The sequence below is a fragment of the Aythya ferina genome, assembly GCF_964211825.1.
Source record: "Aythya ferina genome assembly, chromosome: 5".
Classification (NCBI taxonomy): domain Eukaryota; kingdom Metazoa; phylum Chordata; class Aves; order Anseriformes; family Anatidae; genus Aythya; species Aythya ferina.
This window is the reverse complement of record NC_140301.1, coordinates 32,907,772-32,923,591: the sequence shown is the minus strand read 5'-3', so window position 1 is coordinate 32,923,591 and position 15,820 is coordinate 32,907,772. Positions and strand designations below refer to the sequence as shown.

Sequence of the window (15,820 nt, the reverse complement as noted above, 5' to 3'; positions counted from 1 at the left end):
AGATTTCTTTACATAACGTAAGCAAGATTTTTAGCCAATATCCAAACTTGGTAAATGTGTTTTTCCCACTCTCAGCACAAAGATACAAGATCCATGGAATGGAAGCACTTACCCACTTCCCTGATTAAATAAATCAAATATTTTAAGCAAGAAAAAAAAAAAAAAGAAACAGCCCCCAAGATGCTAGGAATAAAACACTGCAATAACAGTACCATTAACATTCTCGAGCTATAAAATACAGCCCACACTCAACAAACTTGCAGCTTCAGTTTGCATTTCCCAGAGGCCCATGTTTACCATATCATAATAACATTTTATTAAATCTGGGGGTTTTGTTCATTAGCTTTTGGAGGGGTGAGAGAGAAGTACATGGTACTTCATACAGTCACACTTTCCAGTACTGGATACACACAAATGTTTGGCTTAACCAAAGAGGACAACTTCACACAATTACCTAAAATTATTCCAACTTTGCATTTTAGGAATACAAGAACTTTTTACGGAAAAAGCAAACTAATAAAAAATAAAGCCTTGAATGCCTCCCACCTCCTCCTCAAATCTCTAGAAAAGTATGGGGGGGGAGGGGGGAGAAGGAAAAAAAAGACAGCAGCAGTTTATACAGGACACAAACAACAATCCGGGACTTCAAAATTCTGCATTGGGTTATTACCTTTAGAATAAAGTTTCAGTTCCAGAAAGGTGGAAACAGTAGAATTCAACAATGTTACCAGTTTCTTAGAGTCCTACATTGGATGAATAGGTATTCAGTTAAGTGGCACCCACACCTACAGTATGAACTCTTCATCTCCTGCCTACCTCTTGAAAGCCTCTCATTTGTTCCAAAGATGAGGTCTCTGGTGCTAGAAAATAAAATTTGTTATAGCTCCAAACTATTAACCTCGCCTCTACAGTAAGAGATTTCCAAGACATTCTTCTAAAAACCCCAGATCCTAAGACCCTTTCACAAGTCACAGAAATATCATGACCAAATTTTTGCCATTACCTGCAAATTTGATTTAATATTTTATGAGAAGAAAACGTATGTCATTTCCTTCTGGATATGATCTGAAAAATAGCATTATTTTTTCATAACATAACCCAAAAATAAGAGTCACCTAAAACTTTCTGCAGTAAGTATATCCTACTGAATATTATACATTTTGTGGCAAAATTGAAAAAAATATATATTAGTGGAACAGAGAGGACATAGCAAAGAAGCAAACATGAAATTTAGCATTAGCTAAATTCTTTCTTACTAGGCAACATGTCAGCTGGATAGAAAGAGGACAGGTCCTCCTGTAATATGCCAAAGCCGTAATTACAATGGCTTGAGAATCCTCCACACTAATAAGGCAAGTGCATTGTGCATTTGTCTTTGCTGTTACCTGAAAATCAAGATAGAGAATTCACACACACGCACACACTTACTAATGCAACACTATTCTGCACAAAAACTAGAGTTCAACCTAATTTTTAAGTAGCTGAAGAAGTTTTTGTTTTATTTTAAGACTATTATCCCAGAGGGCAAGAAAATTGACCAAAAAGCCCTTGGGTTTCCAGTTTGAGTTCATAAACTTGAAAGACACTCTGCTCTTCAGAATAAGATTAGTTTTGGATCACAAAACCATTGGCCCAGGAGAGGCCAGACTGGTGCAACTGTGCAATCATTCCAGCAGTTAAAGTAGTGGTTTAACTTGTTCACAAACAGCTGAAATCAAGACAGGCAGCCAGGTTGAGACTGCAGATGCTTATGAAATGTTAAGTGAGCATTCCACTCCGTTTTGAGGCAGAATTAACAGCCTCATATACCAACCTTATGATTTAATTGCCTGCTTATAACCCTCTGATAGTTTAGCAGTTCAGGATACCATCGTTGCTAACTCACTGATATACTGATTCAATTTAGCTTCTGACCTGGATTTACTGCATTGCTCATTCTTATTTAGTATTTCAGACTGTAGCTATAAGTAAACAGAGACTCACTTGCATCTTTTTTTTTTTTTTTTTTTTTTTTACTCCATTAGGAACAAATAAGAATCACTTTTTCAGCTTTAGAACTGAAAGACTGAGAGCTGCAAGTCCAAAAGATTTATTTAAAAACAATTGGCTCGTTTCTGAGTATCTCATCTTAGTCTTCAAAATGAAAAACACATTGTAAAAACATTCTCCTGCATCCATAACTTTATATGTCTCTAATTATAACAGAAATGGTGACAAATGTCTGCCACTTCAGCTGGGTTGTAAGGTATACTGCTTTCACTCACATAACAGAGCTCTGACACTCCTGCAGTTCAAAACCCTATTACTAGAATAAAACACATTTGCTAGTAATTGATAAAAATGCATCTTCTGACAGAGGCTTCCCACTGGCCCTTCACCCTGAAATGTCTATATTTGGATGATGCCAAGGCAAATGGTAAAACTGTTGTTATCCCTATCCTATGCGCAAACACCCTCAGGGAAAACCAGATGGTTATTGACTCACTTCGTAACATTATTGTATTAGCAAGATCCACTGATAAGAGGTTTCCCACACTTAAGCTACAAGAATCTTTCTTCTGGAATCCGCCAGGCACTTGGAGGCTATTTATGCTGCCATTAACAGCATATGCTGTGCACACATACAACACTTAGTGACAGAATGATTTGCAGGGCATGGAGTAGGCTAGAGAAAAGGGATGCTGAGCTGTCAAAGTAACATCTCATTATATCATACAAAGATAGTGAAGAGGAAAGAAAAGGGCAGAGGGAGAAGTGGAATAAAAACAATTTAAATAGCTTTCATGCTGTTTCTAGGAGACCAAGTAATATAGCTGCTGAAGGGAAGATGCACACTGTCAGTAGCAGGTATACAGCAGCAGTAATACAGCAGGACTGGGGCGTGAAAGAGAGGAAAAAAGTGGTACACACTGCCTGAGCATTTTTTCCAATTTCAGACTGTTGATTTCCCCCAGAGAACAAAATTAAATAAAGCATGAGGAAGCCACTGGAGAATTTAAACAAAGAAGAACCTCAGCTTTCACTAAAATAATGATAGCAATAAATTAAACAGAAACATAGGATTAGCATTTGGTTTCATGCCAATGTGCTTTACAACTCTACTAGAAATATTAAGGTAGACTTTGAGTAGAAGACTGAGCTGACACTCCCGGTCATTTATTTTTGCAAAGGCAAGAACTGTTTTGGCCAACAGAAGAGTATGGCTGCAAAGAATCTGTGCCTTAAGAAGAGACAGATGATATTGAAATGTTGCTCTTCAGCCTCGGGCCATTTACAGAAGTAGCTCAGGAAATGTTTTTACAGATGAGAAGACATGCCAGGTACATAAAGTCCCAGCTACAAAGAACAGACAGCCTCGCTGCTAATGTCTTTCTCTGCTTTTTAAGAAACCTGTCTTTCTATATGAAGTTATCTGACAAGGCCAATCACCTTTTTGTGGATGCAAAAAAGCCCGACAAGTTACATATCAAGCAAAGTTTTACATTATTTATACACTGCAATCACGTTTTCTGTATTATTTTTCAAGTACCTAAAAGCCTAAAATGTTACAATGTGTGTTTTTAACCGTCCTCGTTTATAAATAAGAACAGCCATTTCTGTTCCATACATAACAAAATACCACAGTTCAAAGAAGACTAAACTACATGACCAGTGCCACGGAGTAAGTCAATAGTAAGACTAGGAATAGATTACAGTTGTTCCAGTTCCCAGCCTTTTGCTTTAGTTGTAAGACCACAGAACTGCAGAGGCGAATCCAGGCTGAAAATGTTGCCAACTGGCCATCAGACAAAAAAAGCAGATCGTTTAAAGAGCTCCTCTGTAAAAGGATTTCACTGTTGGACTTCAGTAGATAGCACACTGAAGCACACTGATTTGACCTGGGAAAGCAGAGGAGGGCTTAGCAAATAGCACAGCTACAGAGAATTTCTTGAAGATATTAGTCTGGTGGACTGTGTATGCACATGCAGTGTAATCCACTATGTACACGCGTACCACAGGCAACTTAAATGAAGTTCCTTTATACCAGAAAAAAAGCAACATTTTTCAGTACAGAGCTTAACACTTACTGGAAATGGAATCGCTACGACAGTGCCATTTTCTAAGGTGATTTCTTTGTATTTATTTAGCACAAAGTCAGTTTAGAGACAAATATAGGAAACACTTGCAAAATGAAGATACAGAACACGATAAAGCTCACGTTTGCAGCATTTAAATCTTGGCGTGGCACTTAATGAGGTTGGCCCAACAATAACATTTCATCACTGATGGAGACTGTTCTCTGTCAAGAATAATTAAAACTAGTTGGAAAGCACCACCCATTCATGAAAAAAAATCATCTGCTTATAGCATTTCAACAAAGTTAGACACCTATAGCGTGGATGTAAACTGAATGTCTCACATCTCATGTGAGATGCCTAAACAGGCATATTCTTCTGCTCACTGATAGCTTCAAAAAAAAAAATTGATGTGTTCTCATAAGAGAGTGACCCAACATCACCCCAGCATGAAGAGAAACCTAATTAGTTTCAGAAACTACAAACACATAGTGGTACTGGAATTGAAACACTACTCTATTTGAGTTAGATCTGCACAGATAAAACATCTGGGTAAAATACTTGCATCCAAAGGCAATCCTGAATGAGTGATCCACAAAGCTCCCAGACAGATACCTTGGATCAGAGATTCCCAAACTGTGGATAAGAAGTCCTAAAGCTTCTCACAGAAGCATGCAATACACTTCTATCCTGCAGAAGACATAAAACAGCAGAAAAAAGCTATATGCCTCCACAGAGACAGATTATAGGGTTCACACAAGATACTATGTACTAAATTGGTGCAAATCATCTGATTTACAGTAACTATCCATGTGTGCTCTCTACCCACAGAGAATGTAAAAATTTGAATTAGGAACACCAGAGTTATTTGGAAAGTAAATTCCCCAAGATTTGTTATATACTACTGCAGAGCTGCTAAGACCCATTGCTTTTAATAAAGTTTTACTCCATAAGGCCCAATCTGTCTGCAACAAAGAAAAACCATCTCCACTAGGTCTGAAGACCGCAGAAGGGATAGCACGTCCAGCTCAGCCACAAGACTCATGCTCATTGACAGACTGATCATAGTATGTTGGCTGATAAAATTCTGATGTTTAATACATAAAGACACGGGAAGAACAATTGGTCTTTAATCTCCCAAGAGGGGGTACTGCTGTTAAGCAGTGACACCGCTTTTCAACTTGACGGTACCCCTTTGCACTAAGCTTTAGTATACTGGATGCTAATGAGCAATACAGGGTCAAAAGGAATAGCCATACCACAGAATACGCTGAGGATGCATTCCTGAAATGCATAACAGTTGCTGTTTCACAGAGTAAAGCTACTTTTCTCTTAAGAATTGGTGTAACAGATGATGTACACAAGGACTTCAGAAAGACACAGCATAAATACAAAGAAATAGCAGATACAAGGTGGAAAACCACAAAAATCACAGAAAAGCAGAACAGCTGAGGCTGGCAGGGAGCTGCAGAGGCCGCCTGGTCCAGCTCCCTGTGCAAACAGGGCCACCTGGAACAGGTTGCCCAGGACCACATCCCAGCAGATTTTGAAGATCTCAAGGAGGGAGACTCCACATGCAACCTGTGCCAGGGCTCCATCACCCACACGGCACAGGAGTGCTCCCCAGTGTTCAGACAGAACCTCCTGAGCTCCAGTTTATGCCCACTGCCCCTTGTCCTGGCACTGGGCAACACCAAAAAGAGCCTGGCTCCATCCAGTGGTCCTTCCCTGGACTCAGTATGTCTATAACCAAGAACCATCACAGTTAACAGTGCGCTGTATTAAATGGTCAGCAACAGAACTCTGAAACAGCAGATAAATAATCTTAGGTACAGCCGCACCGTGCTGTATCTGTAACAAAATCGAGTTCTCTCATGACAATCAGGCCGGCATTCAACAGCAAACACTCAAGATGCCATCGAGTCTACTTGAAAGTATCTCAGTGTTCAAACATCAGTAAGACAGACCAGTGCACAAAGGCAAAGGTGCTTCGTGCAACTTAAAGCAGACTCGCTCCTCTCCAGAGGCTGCTGCCCTGCCCTGTTTGGTGGCCCTGCAGCTCTGCTGTGCATGGCACCGGCTCTGTGAGGCGTTCAGCACACGGACCTCAGCAGCGCTCCAGAAGCTAATTGCTACCGCAGCCTTGTGCTCGCCTTTCAACGAAAACAAACAAGAAATGTTAACAGGATTAAAGGGGGAAAACATAAAAATGCGAACTGAATAGATGGATCGTAAAACACAAGAGGTAAAAGTATCACGAGGGGATAAACAGTCTTCCTGAGGTGCACGTGTGGAAAGCTCTCTTTGTAGATTTCCACAAGCAGCTTAACGGGAAGAAGCTAATGGGTTTAAACACTTTCTCTCGCTCATTCGGATGCACCCAGGAGGCACCCCAAGCGTGGTTTCACACAGCCACAGCCCCCCAGAGGGCCCTTCGCAGAGCCGGGGCCGGCCGAGCCGCTGGCGGCCGCGGCAGCGCCGAGCGCGCAGCGCCCTCAGGTGGCCGCCGCGGGGAGCGGCCCGGAGCCCGCGCTCGGGCCCTGACGGGGCGCGGGGCCACCAGGCCCGGCCCGGCCCCGCTTCAGCACAGGGCAGGGCACGGCGGCGCCTTCCTGAGGGGAGAGGCAGCCCTTGTGGCATCCAACACCGCTTCATCTGACCCTGCATCAGATGCGGTTTTGCCTCCTGTATTCTGACTTCATTAAAGCAGTTAATTCTGGCAGCAGATAAACTAAGTGGATTTCACACACAGAACTATTAACTTTAACTCAGTCACCTTTTGGGGGATTCCCTGGTTGGTTTACTTTTTACGCCACAGAACTTTGTCTCAAATACCGACAGGCTGCCTGGCACACAGCACCAGAAAGCAAAGTGTGCTGCACACTTACATAGGCTTATCCACAAGACTTATGGACACGAGGAACTTGTTAAATTGCCCCTTCATTTGTAGAAGGCCGTACTGCAATACCGCTCTGAAACATGACAATCCCTGAAGAACAACCTTTTATTTTATTGCAATATTTACACAGCACAGTGCCTCCAATTCCCCTCCTTTCAGGAGAAGAGTAAATACGCTGCGCAAGCTGGAAACCAGAGTTACCGTGATGCAATATGGTGAAATAATGAAGTGTGCTGGAAGGACACCGGCTCTAGAGAGCTTTCCATCCCTTATGCGCTCATTACCAGAAGGCAAGCCAGCATAGGCTCCAATTCATAGATCCCAAGAAACAAGAGCAAAGCAGGCATGACAACATGGCTAATTTATTGCAAAGCATTTGATTTAACTAGGAAAAGGCTATCAGAAGAAACCAGAAAGCAGTAGAAGAACAAGATGATAGCACTTAATGGCATTTCTTATTAAAAGAACTTCAGAGATCCATTTCTGTCATGGGGTATTTGTAATCACTCCAGCAACCGTATGAACTTCAGAGTAATTCTGTTTGGTGATGCTGGTAGACAGCAGCTTCAAAGCAACATTCCTGTAACTCAGCTCCACTACAGCTAGCTGTAATTTCAGCATAAACCCGATGGCTATCTTTCAGGAGCAATTCTCCTACCTCCTCTCCCAAGAAGTCTCTCATTCAAGTTGTGCTCTCAGTATCCCTCCTATTTTGCTAGTCTTGGTATCACTGTCATTCAAAACAGTCGATGCTGTGCTTAGACTTTAAAAGAACATACTGCTTGCTGCCTAACCAAACCAGCTGAATTGTTACAGTTTTCCCCCCTCATGCTAGTGAAGCAGGCATATCTGGGACACATACTTTTTTCCCCAGACTGCCCAACAAATCACACAATTGGAATATTAATGCTGACATTTTTCATCATTATTCAAACCAGTGAGATTGCAGACATAAGCAAGCATTTTCAATTGCAAAAACACGTAGTCACATTCAAAAAAACCTTCAGATTACACAATTCAAAGGCATAGTTCAAAAATCTAAGTGTACTCCTGATAAACTGATGAGACAAGATGATCTCCTGTGTTTTACACTTCAAAATTTGGTCTCTAGGCTCATTTAATAACCAACTCAGACTACTGACCAGAATTCTTACTTCAAAAATTCATTTTTACTACATGCTTACCTGACATTGCCTAGAAAGAAAGAAAATATCTTCTGTATACACAGATATATATGTATAGTAATAAATTACATGTAAGTATATCACACACACACATATATATATTAATGACAACGTCTTCTGCATGCATTTCCTTCTGGCTTTATAAAGTTGCAAAGAGAGACCTGCCTTTCACTTACCTCTCTGTATCGCAATTGCCAAAGGGTATATGAAATGGCAGAGCAAGAAATTAGAACTTAATGGCAAAACTGTAACAGAACACTCAACAAGAAGGGATGGAGCAGAAAATACCTAGAACTATCTATTTGGCTTATATGCTCTTTAAGAATAGCTGTCAGTATAAATACTATATCAAGAACAGATTCTTCTCTTAAAGGGAAAATACAAAACACATTTATGTTTCCCATTGACATGTCATATTTTAACAGTGAGTTGCTAATAAGAACCTAAGCACACTCTGGGTTGTTTAAGCTGTCCAGAATGATTATGAGTGATTGTGTTTTAAAAGTCACTGAACTGGAAACAAAGCTCTAAACACCGATTGCTACAATGTTAGCAGCTTCAGTTCAAAATAAAGTGACACCTATTTTGTTGCATATATACGTATGCAACACTTACACAGTGGGAAAGATCCATTCTCTCTATAAATCCAGAACATGTCACTGCAAACAAGATTTTTTTTAATTAAAATTGGCATTTCTGAGCCTCCTACTGACTGACAGCCTCTCATTGCCTCCTCGTGAGATGGCTAAACTGGCTTCCAAGAGAGATGGTGGAAAGAAACAAAATCACTAAAATGCCTTTGACAAGGCTCTGCTGGGTACAATATTAATAGCAAGAAGCTGCACAGTGAGGTAAGGAGAAAGAATAGGTGACTACTAGGAAGTCTTCCCTAATGATCACTCAAAACATCACAAATACCACAATACAGGAGGCCTTTTATTCCTAAACTTACAGGCAGGATGATCAGGCAGGACAATTTTAATCAGAAACCATATTGTTAAAAGAGAATGCAGAACGATGTCTGCAGTATAGCAGGTGTAACCTTCTTTGAATGCAAAAGTAGGATTGGAGGCTGGCTAGACCTCCAGCCTCCAGTTGGGAGGCTGGCTCTGCTCTCAGGAAAGCCAAAGCCTTATGCCTCTCAAGAAAAAAAAAAAAAAAAAAAAAAAAAAAAAAAAAAAAAAAGCAAAGGCTCAAAGTCAAATCAAGCAAGAAAGACGATTTCCTTGGCCTGAACACTTTCCCCAGTTTAATGCAATGAGTTTACACTGACTGCCATCACTGTACCTTCAGGAGGCTCTTCCCGCAGATGAGGGGGCAGTTCTTCACTTGTTGTCTCAGTTTCATCTTCCACCATCTGTGTTTCTAAGCTAGGTCCCTGTAGAACAGAACAACAAGAGGAGGTAAATTGGAGAAAGTTCAGAAAGGAACCACAAAAATAATTACAGGATTAGATAATATGCCAGACATTAAGCACACAAGGAGCTCACTTCAGCTGATGAAGAAAGCTGCTGGTAGATATGTTTGCAGTCTAATTACTTATAGAAGGAAAAAAAAAAAAAAAAAGACTCCTCAAGTTAGTAAAGCTAGCAAGAAGAAGTATGAGGGTCTGAGTGGACTAAACCAGGAACCGAGTGGTGAAACAATTTCTAAATTATGTTTAATATACATAACAGAATTACCATTTCAAATCCCCATTTACAAAGGGTAGCAGCAGATTTGCATCCTTTGGAAGTTTCAAGGAAAAAAATATGATCTTCGATTTAAGAGGATTCATCTGTGTCCTACCAACACTAGATTATGAAAAGCTGATGCCCCGTTGAATGCAGGAGAAGGTAAGATACGGGTTACATAAGTGGTATTACACCTCATTTTTCAGAGGAAGACAAAACAAACTTGTCTACGGTCTCCTAAACCAAACAGATCTGCTAATCACGTAGCTTTCTCCCATCAGTTCCATTTGTACTTGCATATATAACACACTGAACAAACCTCAACTGGAAAACTACCAGACTGCCCTCCAAAGTTTTGCAATTTCACTCACCAGCCTCCAGGATCTTGCAAAAAGCCTGCAATGTTGCTTGTGTACATATGTGACCTATCGGATTTGTTGACTTAGAGAGCACTCATTTGTATTTAAGGCTGCTGAACTAACTTTTCACACACAAAATTGTAAGGACTTGTGCAGCTTGGAGGTATAGTTGCTTTTGCAGTTTCACAGGATCAAAGAAAAACAGAAAAGGTGTGTCCCCCTCCCACTCTTTTTTTTTTTTTTTTTTTTTTTTTTTTTTTTAAGTAATGGCAGAAGAAACAGTAGTGATATCTATCAATCTTTTTTTTAAAAAAAGAATCAGCTGTTTTCTTTTCAAATGCTAGTACAGTCAAAAGTAAAATCTGAAACATAGCACTCAAACAGTGCTTTTGGGCATTGAATACATGAATAAGTTTGTAGTCCAAGCCATCTGAAAATGCACACTAACATATGCAGCTGGAAGGTTACAGAAGCCAGCTTAATCATTGGTACATCAACAGCTTGCAAGATTTTGCTATCCAAACTCTGGGGGAAAAAAAGGGATCATAGTATTCAGTCTACACTATTTCTATATTTTTCAAACCCTGTGACTATAAAGTTTCACTCAACATTAAGTATTGAATACTTTCTGTTTCCAAACTTTGCATGTAATAAAGACTTTTTTTAATTTCTTCCTTTAAACAACTACATTACACCTTCATCCATTTCCCTTTCCTTTTGTTCAGAAAAATGGGCATGAAAATACACATCACCAAACTGAGCTGAAGGGAAACAAAACAGGTACAAGTCTACAAGAACACAAGTCTATTGTGTCAGCACCATTGCTGCAACCTTGATTTTTGCCATTCATGATAGTGGAAGCTTTACCTAAGGCATAAACACTGAATCAGTATTTCTCCACATTTAAGAACAACTGATACCAATACCAGCTTTGATCAGAGCCCACTACATACTAATACAAGGTACGAGTTCAAACATTTTCATTCCTCACAGCAGCTCTCACAGAAAAGAAAAAGAGATATTTACCACAGAGCACAGATGAGAAAGCAGTAACTTAACTGAGATGGTCTAATCAAAAAATCAAAACCCAGGAATCAGTTTCAAATTTCAAGGTCTAGCCATCTCATCACTTCACCTGATGAACGTGATCTACATTTTAAGAAAGTGTAAAAAAAAAAAAAATCTGGACAGGAACAAATTGAATATAGAATATGTACTTGAGCAAGTTTCTACATCAACCACAGGCAATAAATATATCTCGATACTTTTCTTTGTTACCTAAATGGTACTGAGCGTGAGAGAATACAAGGATATGTTAGTACACCAAAACATTCATTTTCACATGAAAGATGTAAACAAGGCAGCAGTATTTGCATTGAAAACATTCTGGATCAGAATTGTAAGAAGTCCTATACTAGAAATAGTCTCACAAAGACCAAAATTATTTAACAATAATTTTGTTTAAAACAAACAAAAAAAAAACAAAACACAAATTTAAAGAACCCTCCATGCAAGGCAAAGTCTGTACTAATTATACGACTTCCAGTGATTTAAAAAAAGCAGCAGACATTCACTGTGGATGAATTACCTTCTTCTGAGGAGTCAATAATCTCACTTTGCTACCATTAGACAAACCCTCTTAGTGGTTTATCCTTACAACAATTTATGATAGTGAAGCTCCCTTGGTTTATATCTGCTGTCGTTTACATAAATGCCAGGATGCAAAATGCTATCAGTAGAGAGCCATGGCATTATCTCTTTTTTTTTTTTTTTTTTTTTTGAAATACATGAAGTAGTCAGTGTTCACTAGCCATATGTCTCTCCAGTACAACCGTCATCATTGACAACTCTTATCCTGAAATAAATTTTTATCTTAGCTGAGGGTCAGCTGTAGCCCTAAACTAGCCCTAATACTAAACTAGTATTAACAAATCCATCTGCAAAAAAAAATCAGAACACTACAGACCACCACAAAGTCCATAGCTGAGATACTGCTTGCTAGCACTTCCTTCCAATTCAAAATTTTAGCACTTGCTACTTGAATCCCACAGAAGAAAAATATGCTGCCCAAGATTACTACTTTTATAGAACATTCTTAATAGCTAACAGAAGACAGAATTTTTGCAAAGAATGTTTTCACTACCGAAAAGAATTCATCACAACACAATATTTTGAACAGTATTAAGTAGTTTTGTATTTTTTTTGAGAATTGTTCCAACAAAGAAATAATTTGCATTTATTTCAGGATTTAATATTTTAAAAAATAAAACACTGCCTGCAAGAAACCTTAAATCTTACTTCCCAAATGAAGTTGGAAATATTTTTTTTAAAGAATAAGCAAAATTCATATCTCATTGATATTTTAATCACATAAATATCTTGCCACTAATCTCTCTATATAGGCAGCTTCTAGGAGAAGCAGTCTCAAACACTTGTGTTTATCAGACATCAGTATATCAGTTTAATCACTGAGACCACAGAATAAGTTCAGTCTTAGTACTGAATTTCACTAAGTAATTAAAATGTAAAACAGTCAACAGTAGATGAGATGCTAGGTTTTAGTAGAATCCATATCTAGAGGTAATACTTAAGGTTCAAATGTTGACAGATGTTATTAAAAAGATTATAGAAGCTCTTTACAATGGCTTTGTATATTAGATTAGCATGTCCATTGCTTTTTTTTTTAGTTATATCTGCCGAATTCAGTTCACCAGGTCTGCTGCAAGTTTGGCAATATAATCACTAATACAAGAACCCACAGTTCTGGCAGCGTGGTAATCTATGGCAACCAAAAATTCTAGGAAATTGTCTTGTAAGAAGATCTGTGACTGAGTGATAGGTAAAATTGTTGATCTTTTTGTTTTTATTTCAAGAATGGGGCATCAATGAGGTCTGGTTTTTCATTCTTAAGAAAATTTGACAGATCTCAAAGGGAAGCATACAACCATGTAAGTTAATGGGCTGCAGCTAAGTAGCCATGCTAGTGTCCAGCAATTCTCTAATAACCCTCTTGAGCTCCACCCACAGCACAATACATTCAGATGTTGCTTTTACTTTGAAGTTCCCCCCTAGCTGAATGATGCCCTTAAAAATACGCTTTACCTTTCAGTTAGCCCTGAAGCAGTCAGGCAGCTGGACTTGATCTTTGTAGGTCCCTTCCAACTGAACTATTCTATTCTGGAAGCATCTAGGAAGCAGGAAGATGCATTAACCGCTCAGAAATGTCAGTAGGTTATTAACTGTACGATATTCTTTTCATTATACAGGGCTTGTATAGCCTTTTAAATCGAGAATGTGGTTCAATTCCTCACTAGACCCATTGGAGACACACAGATTTAAACATGTATTATTACAGGAATAGGTTATGGCACAGAGCCTAGGAACATGCAATTGAAAAGAACCTCATTTTGCTGTCTTATTCTGTGTTCCAGAGAAGGCTATGTATTTATGGATCGAGACGATTGCCAGTATTGAACTAAATAAGTGCCACAAACTGGAGTGTAATCACCAGCATTTCAGATTATACCTCACGCTTTTCCCTGGGATACAATACTTGAGCATAAATCTGACCATGATTTCACTGTAAATATACCGAAAAATGTAGCATAAAAGACTTTATATTTCACAAGTCCTGCAGTAAGCCCATGTGATGACAGAAAGGAAGAAGGTTCCTACCCAGTGAGGGTGGATATTTTCCACAAGGTACTGAGCTATGTTGGTGACACGGGATCTGAGACATGCATTTATCATCATGTTTGTATTAACAAACGATTTCAGCACAATCACACAGCCTATGCTATCTCATTCTCAGTAGTATATTAAGAACTCAGAAAAAACAACCACCACAAGTACTTCAAGAGCAACTCCAACACCAGAGGATCATTATTGGTCTATTTTGCATTTAAGTCAACACTGACACAGGACGGTCAATGCAAATGCCCAAACGGGTAAGTCAGTGATTGGAATTGCTTAGCTTTCCAAAAAGTCCCTACAGACAATCTTCAAACAATGAGGAAAAACCCAGCAACCTCCCCAAGTATGCTTTTAGGCCTTTTGGATTCTATTTTTCTAGTTTACACTAATTATGGCATGTAATCTTAGACTGGAGACTGTCAACTGACCGTTCACTGAGCCAGGATCAAGCTACTGAGTAACCAAGAAAAACTAAGGCCAAACAAAGGTAAGGGGAAAAAATCATTTTTCACTGGATAGATTATATTTTATTACTGAAATTTTATGAGGTTTGGGGTAAATATCTTCAAGTTTCCTTCAGTTTATGACTAGTAAGAAGACAATTTACTGCTGTTCCCAAACAAGGAGAGGCACATATCTTATGATTCTGGCCATGCTTGCCATTCATACTCAATTCCTAGAAAAATCCTAGGGTTTTCTAAATAAATCCTACACAAAAACAGACACGGCAAAAACAAAAACATCCCCCCCCTCACACCACACAACATGCACAAATAGTCTAATACTTTTCCCCATTATACAGAAATCTATTGGGAATCACTTTCAGCTGGCAGAACAGAAGCTGGAGAAATTGAAAGCCCATAACCATGGCTTCACCAGCAGGTTAGTATTTCAGTTCTTAGACTACCTCTTATTCAAGACTGCTGGCCAAACTCCAGCTGCTACTTTCTCTGTGCATTTTCAAGTGAACAATGTATTTATTTCATGACCTAGATCTTCTTATTTCCATTCTTGTTGCTGAACACTTTACACCATTTTTTTCTTTCTTACATTCATCTTCGTATTTATTCCCACTCTGCCCTTAAGCCTAAAACATCACTTCTCTCACTATTCAGAACAGACTTCTTCCTAGCAAAGCCTTTCCTTAACAGCCCACAAGGTCATACCTCCTGCTTCGTTCTTCGCCAATCTACAACTGCCAGCCTAAATCACATGTCCTCATTCGTGCCCAACACTGATGTGCAGATCTGGTATTCTGTGTAGGCACAATTCCAATAAAGCAATTTACCAGAAGAAAATTAATGGCAGTGCAGGCTTCACTGCTCCACATGTGATTTCACTTGCAAGCTCTCTCAGTACACATCCAACAGCTTTCTTTTTTTTTTTTTTTTTTTTTTTAATGTAGCACAATATATCTCAACTGATAACAAAGGATAAATGAACCTCTTTAGAGTTAAAAAAAACTTAGTGGATCTGTGGGATAAAAACAAGCAAAGTAATCCCTAATCACAGGACAGTTTGTGCTTTGAGAATTTAAAATGATACTTTTAAAGTACCTGAGTGAAAGCATCGACCATTTTTGCATTATGTTAAGAATGCTTACTGCATGCCCACAGGACTAACAATAATTGGTTTCCTCCACATTGCATGCTTTCCCTATTTCTAAAACCATAAACAAAACAGCTCCTCTCATCCCAGGTTTGTTTCTTATAAATAGGAGATGGTACATGTTATGATTAGGCTGAACGTGTGCAGATGACAAAAGACTTGTCAGATCCAGCAACATAACAGCTGAGCTTCATTAGGCTTTTCTACAATGACGTTATTAATGACAGTGTTAATTCAGGGTCTCTCCTTCATCCAACCACTGTAATGAAGCTCCCCAGAACTTATCTTTGATATTTCACGTTTAATCAAAATAAATTATGCCATCTTCCATATTTGAAAGCAACTTCAG

The 15,820-nt window shown here is 39.0% G+C and overlaps 1 protein-coding gene across 3 annotated transcripts in view; it reads right to left on the bottom strand.

Annotated features, from left to right (window-relative positions):
• The window catches only part of LOC311437489 (transmembrane protein 263-like), a 194,496-nt gene that overhangs the window by 170,968 nt on the left and 7,708 nt on the right, over positions 1–15,820 (bottom strand). For 2 of the 3 annotated variants that reach the window (XM_084520820.1, XM_084520821.1), the window contains exon 2: positions 9,426–9,516. In XM_084520820.1, the coding sequence (XP_084376946.1) occupies positions 9,426–9,516 (91 nt within the window). Of the gene's footprint in view, positions 1–9,425; positions 9,517–13,272; positions 13,353–15,820 lie in introns of those variants that run through there. The other variant, XM_084520822.1, reaches the window with a different exon arrangement.